The sequence below is a fragment of the Gallinula chloropus genome, assembly GCF_964237585.1.
Source record: "Gallinula chloropus genome assembly, chromosome: 14".
NCBI lineage: Eukaryota > Metazoa > Chordata > Aves > Gruiformes > Rallidae > Gallinula > Gallinula chloropus.
The window spans coordinates 7610243-7629700 of NC_140099.1; the positions used below are offsets into that span (position 1 = coordinate 7610243).

The 19458-nt window shown below is 40.2% G+C and overlaps 1 protein-coding gene across 1 annotated transcript in view; it reads right to left on the reverse strand.

The window, feature by feature from the left end:
• Positions 1-19458, reverse strand: part of ASPG (asparaginase) — a gene marked incomplete at its 5' end in the record, with an annotated part of 46457 nt that overhangs the window by 16233 nt on the left and 10766 nt on the right. Inside the window, 7 exons of the mRNA XM_084270469.1 lie at positions 769-888; positions 3823-3936; positions 6355-6540; positions 7944-8056; positions 14793-14919; positions 15943-16026; positions 17492-17617. Of these exons, the coding sequence (XP_084126595.1) occupies positions 769-888; positions 3823-3936; positions 6355-6540; positions 7944-8056; positions 14793-14919; positions 15943-16026; positions 17492-17617 (870 nt within the window). The remainder of the gene's footprint in view (positions 1-768; positions 889-3822; positions 3937-6354; positions 6541-7943; positions 8057-14792; positions 14920-15942; positions 16027-17491; positions 17618-19458) is intronic.

Below are 19458 nucleotides of genomic sequence, written 5' to 3' on the forward strand. Positions count from 1 at the left end.
CAGTAGAGTAAGAGAAACAGAAAAGACCACACAGTCCAGTTCCCTCAGGACTGGCTCAATCATCTGCATGTGATTCCTCAGATATTGGTGTAACCTGTACTTCCAAACCTCTGCTGACAAGCCCTGTAGGCTCCCCTAAATATCCTCCCATTTCTTGCTTAAAGAGCTGCACATTCAGTACTCATTAACTACTACGAATCCCATTTTCCCTGAAACCAAGCCAAGCAAAAAGCAGATATTTGTAGCTTACAACCAACACTGTATTTTCTGATTTTCCAGTCGGGAGGGACTAATATTAAACACCACAAATTACACTTGTGTAGTGCTTCCTTAGTATTAGCCTTCTACGACCGCATGTACAATTAAGCTGTTTTACCCATTATTATTTGGATTGCTCCAAACTGTCAATACATTTGACCACAAAAACACAAAGCACTTTTTCATATCATTGATACCCCGAATTACAGCAACTGTTGGAGGCTTGTTATTGCAACCAGACAGCCAAGAAAATAAACTCAAGATGGGACTACAAAGAGGAAAAAAAAATGTTAATGTGTTTTAAATTAAAAACATCTTAATGTTATGCTTGTCATTGTGTCCTTTCTTCCTAAACCAACTGGTTAGCTGGGTCACTCAGTACTAAAAAATAATACAAAAGCTCTAGTGTTGCATTTTTCTTCCAGCTTTGCTGTTCATATTTAAGCTACATTAATTTAACTGAGTTTACAAGCTTTACACGAGTTCAATTTTAAATATTTAACTATATACCTCCTTGCTGCTGATACTTAGAGATTTGGCAATCACTTGAATAAACTTGCTATCTCTCAGAGAGATCTTGGCTCCTGTGGGTACAACAGTCTTTTCTCCTCTTAGATTCTCACTCAGCATCTGAAAAGCAGGCAATCAAATCCTTTGTTAGCAGAGGAAAAATATGGTAGTAGTCTCATAAAAAAAAAAAAACAACACCAAAAACTTAGGATCAAGTTAGAAATATTTTTGGCCAAATTATGAAAACTAATTGAATACAGACAAAAGATTAAAGAAATAGTTACTGTCCCATGAAGGCTGCAAGTTTTAAAAGACAAAGGAGAAATAAAGGGACAGGCAAATGAAACTTTCTTCTAAAGCAAAGAAGCCAAAAATAAGCACATAACAAAACACCCCCATTTTTAGAGCATGCAGACGAGTTCTCTAGCAGGATAAACTGCAGCCTACTTAAAACCACAAAGAGAGTGAGTAGCAGAGTGAGGCTGAAGACCAGAATATTCTGAAATGCCACCTTTTGTCACTACAGAGACTGTGCACACAGGCCTCAAAGCAAAGCCCAGTGCTGCCTGGGGGCCACCAGGTATTTCAATGGATTTTGAAACAGCTCCCTTCACCCAGATTTTGTTAAAATGTGGCCACAGAGCTGGCTTTGAATGCAGAGGGTCTGTGGTAGCATTCAATACTACAGCAGACATTTAACAGTTTGTGGGATGGGTGCATCCAACCCTACTGGGGGAAAAAACCCAAACAAGCCCCCCCAAAAGGTCAGCCAATTCACGTGTAGAAAGTGCTTGGACATGGCAATAAAATTTAAATACTCCAACAGACAGGTTCTGGGAAATCTGGAGAAGAGGGAGAGAGGCCAGTTGTTAAGAAAAAGCAACCAGTTTCCTCAATTCTGACAACTTTACATGCTGGCACTCTTTCACGAAAGGTTGCTGATGCAGCTGTAAGACACGTGGTTGTTTCAATTAGAATTTTAAAAAGCAGGATTGTGAAAGTTTGCAAGAAACAGATGGGATGTTGGAAGGAGGAATGCCCCAGGTTTACTTATGTCTAGGCATGCCCTTTATTTAAAAAAAAACACCCTCCAAGCACTGACAACACTGTAGCTGTCTGCTGGAAGACTCCCATTTACGTGTAACTCCGAGGATCCCAACTGCTTTGGCGCCCTTCTAGAGTCTGACAGGTTGAGATCATTGCTGTGCACAGGTAACCTTAGCAATTGGCACCTGTGATAAATGCACCCAGTGCAAAGCTCTATGTGCCTTCCTCAGTCCTACCAGCTCTGCAGCCATTGGCATGTGTCTAGGGGCACATTCCTTGCTGCTTCGTGTTGAAAGAGAATCCTAAAATAACCACATCAGCTTCAGGAGAGCTTCCGTCTCTTGGGATACTATTGTTTGGTGATATGTTTAGCTGAAGATATTGCCACAGACAACATAGTTCCAGGCTTCCTTCTTCTCCTGGTCTCTACCACTCATTCCTGCCCAGGCAATGCTGTATGCTGCTCCCTTAGCTGTGACAACACAATTGTTTGGGGGTCTGTACGATGAGTAAAGTGAAGAAACCAATCCTGCTTAACTCAAAATTGCAAAAGTTGCTTTGTTCTTCAAAATATATAAAAGAGCTCCCAATACCATCACACAAAAACTGTATAGCACATTCTGAATGGCAGCACGTGAAGACACAAGAGTCTCTTGTGCCGACAGTACCAAAAACATCCTGTCACCTCACCAAGTCCTCACCTGAGTAAGCCAGCTATCTCACCTCAGTAAACTGGATCTCAAATTGAGTTTTAACTCACCCACCTGGGCAGAAAGCCAGCTGGGAAAGTTTCTGCTGTCCCAAGTCAAATAATCCTCTGTGCAAGATTAAAGTCTGCATTAAAAAAACAGGCTAATACATGTATGTTTCAGGGTCCATGAGGGTATCAAAGGGGCATCAGTGAAGAGCCTGGATTACTAAAGTGTGTATACACAAAAGCATGCAATACCAGTACTCTTCACACAGCACTATGTTGCCTGTCAAGCATGTTCTTGCACAGAGTATGTTCTTGCCATCCTCACCAGAGAAGGACATTACTCCTCCTCTCATTTTTCAGAGCCAGGGCTTTAGCAAACAACTGAAAACTGAGAGTCTGAAATTCTTTCTGAGCATGTTAAGTGGTACTTCCAGCCACCCCACTTATGATCACAGGTATCCAAATATGCTTGTCTCAAGAGTTACTTCTGGTTGGAAATCAAATTTATTTCAATTTTAATAAAAACAAAAACACATGTGCATGCAGTGCTTAAGTCTAGAGGGTGACTCATCATGATGTCATCTCCCCAAGTGTCAGGATTATGATTTCACTGTATACAGGCACTGCAACACACACATTCCTACAGACTGCTGCTCTGCTATCTAACTCAGTCCTATACATGTCTTTTAGAAAAGAAATACAATAACTAACTATATAATTTCAGGAAGAAAGCCTTAATTAAACATCAGTGAACAGTAAGAACATTGTTAAAGGACTTATAATTTTAAAATCAGTTACAACTGGTTCTTAAAATAATCCTCTTTATGTATTTATAAAGTATCTCCTCTTATAGAAAAATTGAACACTGTCATGAGTAATGCTGTATTGGAAGAGGCTGTAGGCAATATTTATTTTCAGAATTAGCTTTGTGCCAATGAGTCTTGGATGGAATCTATACCATGCTAAGATCAGTGAGAAGAACTTTGCTGACTTCAGTGGAGTTGGGATTGTGTCTCATGAATTTCCACATACACGGTTTTAGTATAGAGAAGTACAAGGTAAACTACCACAGTTTAAAGATGGCATTTTTATTGCTCAGTCACTGTCTTCACATGACTTACGTGGAGAATTCTTCTCTCCCTATCTATATACATTCATTTGCTTAACAGTACTTTGCTTCAGAAGAAACCCATGTGGTGGCATTATGGCTCTGGAACCAATTGCTTTTAAATGCAAGGCTGAAGCTAAGCAGAAGTTAGCACAGCGGATGAGAGAGTTAAAGCCTTTCAAGGTCACACTGAAATATTTACCTGCCTCTTCTCCTCCCAGCTAAGCTCACTCTTGCTGAGCGTGTATGACAGTTTAGTTAGGGCAGCCTCTGGTGTCATATCACCTCCAGGAATTACTCCAACTTCAGCAAGAGTCTGAATAAAAAGGAACAGTGATTCCCATTAGCATAGCATTCAGAAATACCTGTGTGTACAGAAGATGTGTATGAATGCTGAGCAGCTACACAGAATACAGCACGCAGCCGTGCCTCCACTCTCTTGCTCCTCCTACTGCCACTGTAATTTCTGTAATTTTAGTTATCAAATACCAAGCAAATACTCGAGCCAGCTGAATAAAGATGACTTTTACTTTAAATTCCTTTTCATGAAGAATTCAACCAAACGCTTGCCACGGCCATTTACTATGCTAAAAGGGAAAGGTTACAGGTCCGTATCAGCTATCTGCAGAGTTGTCAGATTCCCTCTATTGAAAAGCTGCATTTCCTCTGTTTTAACCCAGTGGCATTTTGAACATTGCCAAGTAGGCTGTTCTCACACAGACATATTTGCCATTCTTTTATGGGGCATTGCTTTGGATGAATTCCAGCACTACAGCGTGCTCACAGCAGGAGTGCTTTCAGATCCATTCAGGCAGCACTAGCACTGTATGATTTAGAACATATAACTAAAATATGTAATTTACACAGTTCTGACAAGAACAGCTGAAAAAGATGACCTTTTTAACTTATCTGTCTGGTAGTTGAAAAAAAAAATAAAATTATCTGAACCAAAGCAAAACCATGTTCACTACAGTCAGCAAGTCCTGTAAGTGTACAGTGAGTAATACAGTGAAGACAAAGGAAGTTCCAGATCTCTTGTCACTAAATTGTACCTTGGCAAACACTCAGCTTCACCAAACCACAGACCATCATCTTTGCCATAAAGCTATGCCTCACAGTTAAGCATCTTGCTTCTTTACATGGCATTTTACTTTTAAATACCTTGTTTCAAAACTGAAGTTCATATATTTGTTATGGCTTAACTGATATTTTTAGCAAGATACAGAGCCTTGATCAGCTCAGTAACCACCTCGGAGAGCTCCAGAGTAAAACTTTTAGAAGCCCCTTGGGAAAACGTATACAGAGAAGGTGAGAAATACTTTCTGTACTGCAAAGCTAGCCAAAGAACAGTTAGGGCTTTTTCAGTGGGTTTGAGAAAGAGGAGAAGGAAAGGATTTCCCAGCTTCCTTCCTATGTACCTAAAGTCCCCTCAATTACAAGTTTCTACTGTTTAGAACTTGTGGCCAGACATTCAGTTAGTTAAAACAAACACTTAAAGGGAAACCAGGGACTCAGCTGACCCACCTGATTCGCTTGAAAGTGTGAAAAATGGTCTAGCTATACACGGAGACCTGTGGAAGATTTTACTTGAAAAAAATCAAGCTAAAATTAACATTACAGCAACTTTCCAGCATTCACCCACAATACTTCTCCTCTTCATAAGGAACTGCTCAGTGGGGGAAGGCAATGAAAGAATGTGGACTTGGTTCTGTCAGTGTTCACCTCAGAAGATGCCAAGAAAACAGGGCAGCCTCCATCAATGGATGCTGAAGCAACATAATACATGTAACATATACAAAGTAGGAGCATAAACAAACATGTTTTCACACAGCTAAAAGAACCACACAGCCATTTGCTCACTCCCCCCCAGCTCTATATGCTGAGCATGACACCATATGGTATGGGATATCCCTTGGATCAGTTGGGGTCAGATGTCCCAACTGTGTCCCTTCCCAGTTCCTTGTGCACCCCCAGCCTACTCGCTGGTGGGGTGGGGTGAAGAGCAGCAAATGCTGTGTCTAAGCCCTGCTCAGGAGTGACTGGAACATCCCTGTGTCACCAATACTGCTTTCAAGGGAGAAGGTAGAAAGGAACTCCTCCAATCTGTTTCTTTCTAGGTGTTCTTGTAGCAAATGTAACCTAAAGCTGTGTCAAACCCAGCGTTAACAGAAGCAGGTTTTAACACCAGACTGGAGTATCTAAGCTTGCCTTAGAGTCAATGAAGAGGCTGGCTCTGCCAGACGGGTGGTTGCTCCCAACAAAACCAGGTGTCTAAAACAGGGGGATGAGTCACCCTCTGGCAGCGCTTCTTGGCTATTTACTGGGTAGTCTTTTTATAAAGGCCAGTTAAACCAGCTTCCTTCACACTGCCACATGCAACATGTACTCCTATATGGCTCTGACCTCTTACTAGTCCCTGTGATGTCATATCTTCATACACAATTGAGAAACTCACTATAAAATACCCTGAATATTAAGAGTACCTACACAAACTCTGCTTTAAGCTAGCCTTCATGGGTTAAAACACGGCTGATATCCATCCTGCAGGATGGATGCTTCCTTACATACATACATATTATGATTTTTCAGATACAGTTATTTTATAAGCAATATCTTTACAGTTAATAAATCTGGTTGTGTACACTGGGACAATTGGAAGTGTACAATCAAATTGTATCAGGGGGATGCTCCTTTTACGCAGCAGCAGAATCTGAAATCACTGCACAACCCTTACCTGCCCTGTTGCATAGACTGTTTTAACAGACCCTCGGAGGCACTGGGTACAGTTCAGAATCACTACTTTTCGTTTGGTTGCTTTCTTCAGTTCTTTCAGCAAGTCTTCTCTGTTGTTTGGAGCATTACCACTTCCATAAGTTTCAAGTACAATGCCCTCAATTGGAGGCTGAAGAAATGCTTTTACCTGTTTAAAAAGACGACAGTGAAAGGAGACAGAAGTTGTGTTTAAGTCAAAGATTTTCATATAGGGCACAGAGTTATGTGCTCCCCATTTACACTAACTGAGACTGCAGAGCCTTAACAAAACATGAGAATTTCACTCTTTCGTTTCCTTTAAAATTCCTAGAGGGATAGATTTTAAAAATAAGCTATTTTCTACAGTTATGACCTCAGTGTGAAAAAGGATGCTATTGTTCAAGTGTCATTAACAGGCTATACTGTTGCACCATGCGGAACAAAAAGGCAGATTTACACCTGGGAAATAAATGTGGAATTGTTAATTTAGATCAGAACCCCCATCCCTGCCCAGATTTGTTACTTCAGCAAAGAGTTTTGTTAACAAATGTCTGTCTAAGAGGGAGTGTGTCTCACCTTTCAGGAAAGAGCAGTCTAAAGAAGACTGGAGTTTAACTCCAAAACAATTGATTTAACTCAGGGCAGGAAAAGAGAGGCAGTAATACACTCTGGGCCAGTTGTTAATGAGGTGGCTGTTGTGGATCACTGGAAGAGAATGCCTACCAAAGTCCTCTTCCTAGAAGGATGCATTTTAAACCACCTCTATGTTTTCTTGCTGATCACATATGCTAAACGCAATACACTGTAAGCCCCCATGAGACTAACTATGCAGTTGGAGTTTTATTGCAAATATACCACCCCTCTGCCTTTCCATCTGTTCATATTCACCTAAAAAGAATAATAATAATATAATTGAGGAGTGCTGCTTAAACTACTGGATTCAATTTAAGATGGCAACAGCCACAAAAGACCTGTGAGTTTAATGGAACCACTATTACATGAACATTTTAAAGACAAATCTACCTAAAACCACAGTTCTGCAGACTAATGCAAAAAATAATTTCTAATGGCAAAAAAATTTCCACTTTTCATTTTCAGCTTGGTATGAATCCTGAGAGTCACGTTAACAATCAGTGTGAGAATAAACAAACCTGAAAACACAAGCATGAGTTGTAGAAATCATCATCCTCCCCTCCACCCACCATATTGTGTATCCTTCGACAAGATACCAATTAATATGTCTCAATATGCAGCAAAAGAGCATTTCCATGGTCACTGTACCCTGCATCTGTCTAGAAAAGCACACTTGACCTATTTATGAGCCCTGATAAGCAATTAATTCTAAGTTTCAGAGCCCAGGCAGTTTAAACAAGAGATATTTGAAAAGATTTTTTCAGTTTGTAGCATAGGAAAATAGTCTCTGAATGCTCTGATATTCCAAAACCATTTATCAGAAGATAGATCCTTTTCCTTCCCTCCAAAAGCCCAGCCACTGCTACAACAATGCAGCTTCCCTACTTCAGCTAATCAAGTCTTTGAGCATCACTTCCAAAATGAAGCGGTGACACTTACAGCAGCAGCAGTGATTCCTGGGAAGATCCGCAGAAGCCCAACATTCCTGTTCATATTGGTGTGAACTCGAAATTTCTTTTTGGTATTGGCTTTCCACACTGTTTCCCAGTTTACTGGTGAAGAGAAATAGCCTTTTTAATTTACATATGAAGACATAATATGAAGTACACTTGTAGCACTTGTCTTTAAACCTGTTTCTTACGTAGGAGATTCATGAGAGACAATGTAGTTTTGAAAAAAAGGAATATTCAAGATATTCAAGTCTCGTCTGGATGCCTATCTGTGTAATGTGAGATAGGGAGCCTGCTTTGGCAGGGGGGTTGGACCCAATGATCTCTTGAGGTCCCTTCCAACCCCTAAGATTCTGTGATTCTGTGAAACGAAGGTCCATTCGAGACAGCAGCCAGCACAGCTGATCTAATACACCTTATTCATTAAGTGTCACAAAGCAGATCTTCAACACAACATCCAGGTCAGGCTCAACTGTGTTATTTTTAGCTTTAATTCCAGAACAGTCTAGATTCCAATATGCATCAGTATTACTCAGTGATATTTCTAAGTTAGTGCCCTTCAAGTAGATATTTAGCATTTATACTTCATTTTAATAGCATTTTATAGCAAAGACTTCCAAAATGGATATTTTAGTTCAACGACCATGAGTGAACAGGACGATCTCTCAGAGAAAGCTGCATACCTCTCTTACAACATCTTTTTAAAAGAAGTCTGATACCTGTGAACAGCATCCGAGTGCTAGACCTGATGGGTTCAGGATGTTGGCCATGGCCTGTTAGTGGCAAGTGTCCCAGTTTAGAGTGCTCAGAAAGCCTCAGCCAGCAGAGCAGCGTGCAGGTCTAGCACAGGTGAGCTATTTACTTGTCACACACTGACCTGAACTTCATTGTTAGGTAGTTGGCCTGATCCCAGCCTGGATTCATGTTTAGAAAACAGACCTTCATCTTCCCAGACATAAGAGATGACAAATGCAGTTACTGTTGCTGCTAATCACCTCCAGAGTTTATTAGGTAGTTACTAACGATTAAATAAAATAGCAAGGATTCAATTAACTCCGATTATGCATTTAGAGCCAGAAGCCAGCTGTTTAACTAATAGTTTGTTTGTGTTGCATTATTAGAAGCCGAGTCATGCATTATTGATTTCAAAATTTTACTACTTCAGTGTCAGAGCACAGCATTTGTAGCACTGATGGCTCCAACAGGGCAGTGAAAGAGGCTTAACAAACAGCAGCCAACGGCTCAGTCATGCTTCACTGACAGCAGACCATGCCGTTAAGCTACCTGTTTCCCATCGTGATTTAAGCTTTTTAGGTTTTGGAGTAACTCCCAAGCAGTAAGACAGATGAAAGACCAGCGTGCCTAACACTGACTTGCTCTCAGCCATGGGGAGAGTTACTCACACCAATTACAGCTGCTATCTCTTGCAATCAGCAATCATTCATTTGCAAGAAAATTGAGAGTGCATTTAAAAGCCTCCATTGAAGTCTATTCCACTGCCCCTTTACTGGAGATACTAGAAAACTACACAATCCATTAAGTCAGGACAGAAAGTAGCAGTCACATGTAAGACTTTATGAACTTTCCCTTCCTGTCATGGTGCCCTGTCAGCAACTAGAGCCTCTGTATGTTTGCTCTGAAACACATTAAGTTGTTAAACAGGTCACAAGCAGTTGGCTTGGCATCATGTTTGTCCAACCAGACACACTTCAGCACATGGATTCCTAATGCCCTGGGAATGGGAGAATTGAAATACAGACCGTTTCTACAGTTTCATTCTTTGTGCTAAGATGGTCAGCATGGTTCTAAAACCACATGGTTGGATTTAGTAGTTAGCCAAGTAGTTCTCATGAGCTTTCCAGAGCAAGTTAGAGACCTGCAGGAGGTACACAGCGCATTTGTTCTGCCAGGTTCAAAGGCCAGGCAAACCCTGATCACACATGAGCACCATGCATTAAGAAGCAGCAGTGTTTGGCAATAAATCCAGTCCTTTCAACCTTCTAACACAGTCTTTAAAAGCAGTCTTCTCTGTAAGAAGGGACAGCAATAACATTGTATCAGAGCTTTCTTTCCTTTATCCTCCATAAGCTAGGAGTCCCTGCCAAATCTTCACAAATGCATACTACTAGGTTTGGCAGCTTTTAGCATCCATAATGCCTGTAACAAACTTGAAGAATGAACTGAGGAAACCTGCCTTGGCATGGATCACTAAGACACTGCCAGAAGTAGAAGACCAAGGAGAGAGATCAGAGGATAGATTCACAAGTCAGACCTATACCAGGCCTATACCTGTACTCTTGGAGTATGCTCTACCAAATAACACATCAACTTCAAGATAAACGTAATGCATTCAGACATAATACAGTGATGTAATTTCCAAATTATAATAAAGAAAAAAGAACTAAAGATTATCCCTGAATTAACATTCTCTTGGTCATGAACCTCATCAGTCTACATAATGTGCTCAGCACTCCAGACTCCACAGATGTCATTTTTCCATTAGACAAACGAGTCTAAAAAGCAGAACAAAAGGCAAGTGTGATGCAAGAGCCAAAGACAAATATACGTGAAAGCCCAACTTCATCTCAGATTTATCCAGTACTGTTGTGAGGCCAAGTGCCATGCAGAAAAAAAAAAATTATAACACACCCTTTTCATCCTCCATCTCAAAGATTACATCCCCAAAAAGAAAGACTATTAATATCGCACAGCTAAGTTCAAGCATCTTCGTTGCACTGAATAAACCAGCTTCTTGCAGCCTACAGACACACCACAGAGAAATTTTCTTTTCTTAAATAGAAAAACAAAAGCTAAAAATAAAACCTTAGAAATTGCCAACAGTTCTTAATTAAGAAGCTGATATACAAAAGCAGGTGTAGTACAAAAAGGCATATATACTAGTGTTCGTAATGGTTTTTTATGCTATGGATAAGACTGACTAATTTAGGGATCTGCAATTTTGATACAATACAGAAAACAGTAACCTGTTCTGACTTGGACAGCCTGCACTTGGAAAGTGTTTAACTGATACAGACTGCTGCATTATGTAGATATGGATGCAAAGCTGAGGAACTAACATAAACTAGCTATTAGTCTTGCACAGCAGAAAGAAAGTTTTTTAAGTGATGTACATAAAATAGAGAGGTACTGGCTATTTATATACCAGATCTAAAATGGCTTGGAATAGAAAAGAGTGCATTATTCAAGATACTAAGATCTTTTGTTTATTCTTCCAAAGCAAGCCATCACATTAACAATACTCTGCTAACAATTTCCAATCTCCTTCTCCCTTCCAAACTCTACAGCTTTTTAAATTACAGCTCAAAAACACATCCTTATCACATTCAGTTTTATTCACAGAGAGAATGAACTATGGCAATGGGTTTTTTTCCACACTAACCCCATCAACCTGATTTTAAAATTAAATTAAAAAGCAAAGCAGCTCTGAACGGTCCAGAAGGCAGCCCCAAACTCCCTTTTTAAGCAGCGCCTATGCCACAATGCAGGTTTCAACTCATAATGGGAGAGCAGCAACTAAGAGTGACACCTCCCTTAGGAGTGGTGACTGAACTCCAAGTTATGAAATCAAACAAGAAATACAGCTTTTTGTGATTGCAGAGCTCCAGACAAACAGCAAGGCTTTCTTCTCATCCCTCTCTGCAGGGCTACGGGTGAGCCCTACCATTATATAAGCTGCCCTGGCAGTCATTACAATTCCTGGCGGCAGCCAAGGGGTGGGGAGCGCAGGCAAACCTCCTATGGGTGCAAACTCCTGAAGGAGGCAAACACAGACCCCCTTTTTGGCAGTTTGTTATAAAACAATCGACACACACCTTTTGAAATGAATATTTAAATTGAACGGTGGTGCTGCAAGAATTAACATGCCTACTTCCAAGGGAAGGGGGCAACCCAAAGCACTTCAGTGAAGAGAGAGGCATTTGCCTTCATATATAATGAACTGGGCTTTTTACTATAAATACCAGAACTGCCACCCAAGACAAAGACTTGGCCAGCAACAAATAGCTTCTCTCTAGTGAGACTGGTGGGCAGATGAGCCCAAAAGGGCCTCCTAGCCTTCTGCTGCTGCATTTTGTCTGCATGCAGAGTCACACAGACTTTGTTCGTCCCTTACACAAGTTACATTTCTCATCGTACAGTCCTGTACCTGTGCACCACTCCCACAAGTTACATCCATGTCTGATGAAGAAAGTCCAGCCATGGTAGCAAAGCAAGTTTCATATTTGCTTCATTGGGACAATCGAGAACAGAGGAGACTAACCAGTTATGAAATACACTGAGACTCTTTACACAGTTCAAGTGAAATAGTCCTCCTGGTCTCTCCTGTTTTCAAAATATGGAGAAGTTTTATAAGCTTTACGGTTTTTAGAAATATTTTTGTACATTATTGCTACACTGTCCATCTCATATAGACATTTCTCATTCTACTGCAAAAGTATTTCCCATTGGAGTTGGGTTTCTTACTCAGGAGCAGGCTAGAATTTTTCAATTCTTCCAGAAATTTCTTGTACTAAATTGGAAGCCTTGAGGAAGCTGACATGCTTGTCTAAAACTGGATAGCAGGATTCTTAGGTGTTGCTAACACAGATCTGGCCAAGAACACAGCCTGTTGGTGGGATCAGAAATCCACTGTGAGCCTCACCTGAAGAGGTAACAGAATGAAAAAATGGGTATCAAAAATGAAGGAGAGCTGCAGCTAGGGTAGAGAAGGTGGGAAAGGGGAGAGGACTAAGTTTTCCCCTCTCCTCTCTGGTTCTGAATTAGATTGTTATCCTCATGTGGCATGCCTAGTCCCAAATAGCATGTCCTCTCCTCATTACTGTGTATCAACCCCTGATGTCATTATGCTCCCCCACTCCCTCCATCCCGTCACCTCTCGCCTTCAGCTTCTCTGGAATTTTTATTTCCAGCCTCGTTGGAACAGGAAGCCTGAGGAAGGGTTTCTGCACATGGCCTAGTCCTCCTGACATGGGCTACTCTCCATAATGCTGAAGCAGCAGCAGTCAGTCCTGTCTACAGGAGGATTAAGACATGTTATACAAAGTCATTTGAAAAAGAAAAAAGAGTGAAAAGATGCTAGATGTGTTTAGTTTGGTTTTAAAAGCCCAAGTGGTTCCTTGTCTCCATGAAAACTTCATGCAAGGATTGTACAAGCAAACTCAAGAGAGACAGTGGTGTTTCAAACTATTACTTTGGACAAAATAAAGCAGCACTGGTAGATTGCCCATACTATAAACAATGGTTTTTACAAAACAAAACATTCCTTCAATACTGACACCATATCTTGGATAAATGATTCTACCCTGAGTAATCAACTGCAACAAATAAAAATAGAGCCTAACACACCATCAGTTTTTAAATCAGAAATCCTTGCTGATGCCAATGGGGCATTCTACTGAGAAGATAATGGGACCCAATAACCCAATATGGGCCAAGGGAAGTACTTAGTAACGATCTCATTTTTCTACTATAGACAAGGAATCACAAAACTGTTCATTCAAATCCAAGAGAGAAATGGTGTGCAATTTGCAGCTTGATTTCATTATTGATCAGTCAGTAAACAATCTATTTCTACCCTATTACATGCAGTTCATAAAAACCCAGGAAAAGAGATTCCCCTCAGTCTACTGCACAAACACCTCACAGCATTTCTGCTGATTTCACATACACCTTATTTGACACAGCACAGTCATACAACAGGGACAGACTCTACCTGAGAGATGCCTTATGGACCAGTACAGTAATTCACAGGCTTCCTCAGTTCACACCTGGCCACTACAACCATAGCACTTCGATCTTGAAAGTTTGTTAAATGACTCCCAGTCCTTTGGCAGAAGGGGTAAGTCCATTTTCCAAATGGATGTAGAAACCATTCTGAATGGCACACTGTGTGGCAGAGCTAGATCTCCAACTGTCACTAACAGCATCTAGCAACAGATTGTAGAAACTCCCTTCTATTCCTATTTTTTTTTTTTTACAAATAATGGAGACCATCACCAAGTCCTACTCCTTTTTAATATACTTAGCCTACCCAAAAGCAGCTTGCATAACATGTTATATTTTTTAAAAGTGTCCTTTAGTATGTTTTTTGGCAATTCTTCATTTGGCTAGATTCCAAAGGTTTCTCTGCTCTGCAAAGAAAGGGTGCTATTTATGCAAGAACAGACATCAATGTGTTAATAGCTTTGCAAATGGGTACTGAAATCTTCCTGTTGTTTTTTCCCCTCCTTAAATACACACAGAGAAATTATAGGGAGCATGAGTAAGTTTGGGGGGAAAAAAAACATCACACAGTGCATACTCTAGGTCTGCTTTTTTCAGTGTGCTTGCAGTTCAGACAGGTTCTACATATCCAGTAAAACATCTTACACAATGACATGCATCAGAGAATCTGTTGAAGCTGCAAGTATTCTGCAACGACTCTTTTGCTTGATTTCAAAGCCCAGCATGGTCATTAATGAGATTAAACTCTGTTCTTTCAATCCTCACTCCCTCATTTTTATCTTCAGAACAAGCATTTTCATGGCACAGGGGCAACACTCCCTCTGGTTAGTTTGGATCTTTAGTCAAAGTCAGTCTTGCTCACATCTATATTCAATAGATAGATGCAGTTGAGTCACAAATTCTGTTTTTCTAATATTTATCCGCTCTGAAGCTGCTTAAAAGTGGAGTCAAGCTACAGGAATCAAGCTACAGGATCTCTTTCAAAGAGGTTTGAGTTTAAAAACAGCATTTCAACTACATAGGCACAGGTTCTTTTCAGCTAGGGTTCTATTGCATGTGGCATAAATTACAAGGCTTAAGAGATGATGTTGCTTACTTGTAATATCAACCTCAGCATTTGCAAGTGGAGGCAGGTTAGGTGAGGAAAAGGCATTGAAACTCCCAGCATCCACCTTAGTCACCCTATTTCCCCTGTACAGTTTATTATAAAAATACAGGCACACCTGCAAGACAAGTAAAGAAACAGGTCTATGAATAAGCCAGTAATTAAAAGATTCAGTAGATAAATACTGTAGTCCATCCTTTATAAAGTGTTTTCTAAAATCTTTAAAGCAACTCAGAGGCTAGTAGATGTTTACAACTCTTACCCTTTCAAAAAAGAGTTGGCACATGTGTCACACATTGGTTTAAGAATTTAAGAACAAAACAAGTTTAGAGCTAACTAGTTTCATAATCCTCTCATGAGGCATAGGCTAGGAGACAGCAAATTTGCCTGAGTCCACTTCAGAGAGAGAGGAAAGAAATAGTGTAGACTTTTCAATAAGTTCATCAGTTACATCTAAATTCAGAGTCCAAAACCTTAAGGCCTGGTGAAAATGAGGATAACTTTCAGACCAGTTACCACACAAATTAAGTTGCTTTCTCAAGTCCCTTAACATTTTTCAATGTTAAGGAACCTGAAAGAAAAGAGACACCTCAAAGTTGTTAATAGCTATGAAGTTCTTGGCCAGTCATCGCTGTTGTCTTACAAGAACTGACTCTGGGAGGATGGCAGCCCCAAAATCAACTTCTGATTTTAGGGCTGCACAGCACCATCATCTTTAAAAAGCAGGGTGCTAAGGCCATGGAGGTACTTTTCTTTTTATCCTCAGCACTTCAGTTGTCAGGTAGAAGACACTCATACCACTTCTAGAGAAACTTCAGAACTTCAAAAGTAACTTTCCGTTCAAAAACTACTTACAAATTATTCAGATGTATTTAAGGGAATTTCTGATTTCAGGTCTGCTGCAAGTTGCATTGCAGACTTGATAGTCTTTATAGATTGTATATGGGCAAAATGGGATATAACTCCTGAGAAAGTGGCACACACTTTACCATGCAAGCGCCTGTTAACACAGCAGATTCCATTTATCTTCCTGTTCAGGTGTGATTCCTTACTGCCTACCGTATATTTTGAGTATGTGAGTATGTGTCTTGGCTAGAGGGAGAAAAGCAGCTTCTGAGACAGTCTTCACAGGCAAACAGACCTCAGGAATCACGAACTGCCCGGCAAAGAGCAGTGCCCCCAGAAGGTTGGCTCGGCCATCGTTCTGCAACTCGTATATGGGCACCTGAAGAGCAGAGACTGAAATTATGCCCTGTCCATTATGTAAAGCCTACACAGTAGAAAAAAAAAGACTAACTTATGCAATATAAATACATGAATAATTTATGTAACAATGATTTATGATAAAGTTTCCTTCTTCATCCAAACTATTTTCAACTGCCCCAGATGGCAGGGTTTCCCCTTTGTGCTTAACAGACTTCTATAATTTAAGGGCTCAAAAGATAGTAGAGAGATTATTCTAGTGTGATTAATCAGATTAAAAGACTGATTCAGGAAAAAAAAATATACAAAATAGAAGGCATGCATAGTTAAAGTGACGGAGCATGGGAGAAGTGATTGTACAGAGAAAAAGCAACAGCCCAAGATCACACAGAACTGCCTCTACGGGCTTTGCAACAGCTCTCTTGCACCATCTTTCCTCACAGGGTAGAAAAACTGACCCAGCACGTTATTACTGACAGAAAAGGACAAGATTAAAACCAGAAATTTACTCTGCTGAGTGATGACTTCTCATGCCTTTTCAGATTGCCTCTTTAGTAACAGAGAGTCAGAGCTCCCTTTCAGCAATGAAAAAAAAAATAAAAATCACATGCTCCATTGCTAGATCATATGTCAGGCTGATCTCCAAGCAATGAAGTCAGAAGGAAAGTAAAGCCTTAGTTGTGATACATCATATTCAGACTGCCCCATATCAAGACACTAAGTGGGAGCCTAGTCCTTCCTAGACTTTTGTATTTTGACTTCAAATAGACCACATGTGAAAGGAAGTTATGAGATGGGAATTTTACAGTGTGATGTTTCATCTCTCTTTTGTGATTAGAGCTGTATTTTACACTCAAGCAAGCTATTCTAGTAAGACAACCCCTCCCCCTATATGCAGAGGACTGATCTCCAACTAAGAGAATGAAAATGAATAAATGTAGTCTTTAAAGGAAAGGAAACAGACCATGTTAGGTGCCGTGTGGTACAGAGGTGATCAAAATGCTTAAAGGTTATTACAAAAATGATTAAAATTGGAGCAATGAGTAACATAGGATAACAACTGATGAAGTAAAAAGTAATAAGCTTCAGGGCTTTAAAAGAAAAAAAAAAAAAAGACAGCTAACAACCAGCAGCCACCTGAGGCTGGAAAGATGCTTCTCTTATAAACCGATTAATACACAATGGCCAATGACAGGCTCTTATATCTTTCTCTGAAGCATCTGGCCCCAGCCATAATGAACTACTGGTCTGATTTGGTACAGAGTTGTAAAGTCATTAATGACAAAATTATGGGGCAGATCCTCAGCTGGTGAGCCTGTTAATTCTCACTAATTTCTGTCAGCACTGTGACCACTCACCCTGGCCAGAGGCCTGCCCTGCACTACTAAACTATACAGCAATAATCAGGATACTACCTAGTTTTGCATATAAAAATAATTGTAAAAAAAGAGAGGCTTCTGGCTTCAACTTCAGATTAAGTCCATTACCTGAGATCCTGTCAGAACAACAGTTTTACCCAGGTTCTCACACATGAAGGATAAGGCTGAAGCTGTATAGGCCATGGTGTCAGTGCCGTGAAGGATCACAAAGCCATCGTACTTTTCATAGTGCTCCTGGAGAAGGAGAGAAACAGTTTTCAGATGCACTGACATCAGCAAGTACATATTGCATTGCTTTAACCAATGTAAGCAACAGCATAGAACTTGAAAGGGTACTACATGCATAATTCCTCCTGAAGTTACCCTGTTTTCAGTTTAAATACAATTAAGGGTTAATAGGACACTAAGCACTAGAGCCAGTAATTCTAATTATGGAACAGTCAAAGAGATTCTTCTATGCATACATATTAATGCAGCATTTTTAAACCAGAAGACTGCTAATTAAGAAAAGCTTAGCAATGGCTTTAAACAGGAATGTTAACATATGCAAATCAGTCGTATAGTCTGATTTCTTGTTGCCGCTTTTACTTTAGGGATTACACCATTTACAGGAACAGATTAGGCAAACCAAGGCTATCATAACATATAGACAAAACAGTCCGTTTAATCCGGGAGGCAGGCAGGCAAACTGCCAGTGTGCGAGTGCCCTCTTCTGTCGAAAGGTCCTCCTGACTGATGCGGCAGGAAAGTGAGAAGGCTGCTTCTTCCTTGCTGTACATGCACATCCTGGGTTTTGAGAAGTCCCTTTGACTATCAGGCACTGAGAGATGCAGAAAGGAATTTTACAACAACTTTCTTCTACATAAAATTCCACATAGGAGGTGGTTTTTTTTAAAAGCAAAGCTATGAATTGTACAGTTTATCCTGCTGAAACCATCTGATGGCTTTTGGAAGAAAAATGAATTGTTTCCTCTGTTTTAAGAGTGATTCACACCATAAACACTACAGCAAGAGACATTGATGTGTCTGATGTAATATGGTAACATAGAAAGGATAACACAGAAGTCTAAGTAGATATATGAAGTGCCAGCACAGGGGGAAAAAAGGGCATTTGCATGAAATTAAAAAGAAAGCTTGTTTAATTCTATTTCTTATTCTGCAGTAGCTACATATACTTGGCATCTCCTGAAAATAAGGTCACCTCCAAACTCACCTTTCTATCTGTCCTTTTGCTATTTATCCACTGATACCAGTACCTACACATTGCAACCCTCTGGAAATTTCAGGGGATTTTTGCTTATCTCTAACAAGTTAACCAGCAGAGGAACAGGCAGCATTGCAAGATCTTTCTACAGGCCAAACTACAGCGTGATGTGAAAAGCATGCTGTAGTTATTCAATAGTGCACTAACAAGATAAGTAAGTTTCAAGGAGCACTAAGATCACAGAAATAGTCACTTTCCCTTTTAACTGAATCAGTACACTCAGGAGCATTTTAAGCCTTATGAACCTTATTAGATGCAAAAGAATGTAGTTAAGTTTAAGCTTCATAACAGAAAAGATCAGGTTGGTAATTAAGGAGAAATTCCACAGATATATCTTAGAACGTTTCAGTCTGGAAAGTCATCAGCACATCACAGCCATGCCAACCACATGTCCAAGATGAACACAAAGTACCAATGTCTATACACAAGCCAGACAGTTAAAGGTTTTTACTTGGGATTTGTGTATTGAAAGAAGCCACATTCTCTCTATGAGAAAGAAGCATTTTTTTAGTTCAGGATGTGTAATAGAACTAATGTGCCCTTAAGGAAGGAAGATAAACTCTCTCCTGTTCAGTGTGGCATTACATTCTTTGTATTACTCTAGTCTTAGCCCCGGGGTTTTCCAAGCTGCATCCCTGCTCCATCCTAGAGGCTCTCTACCTAATCACCAGCTACATCTCTGCCCTGGCAAGCTGCATTTACAGAAGGAACATCATCCCTAGTTTGGTGGTTTCAGAATTAGAGGCCCTAAAGGTGAAAGACTGTTACATGAAACTTCAGCATCATATCCTGCATCATTATACTGTTTGCT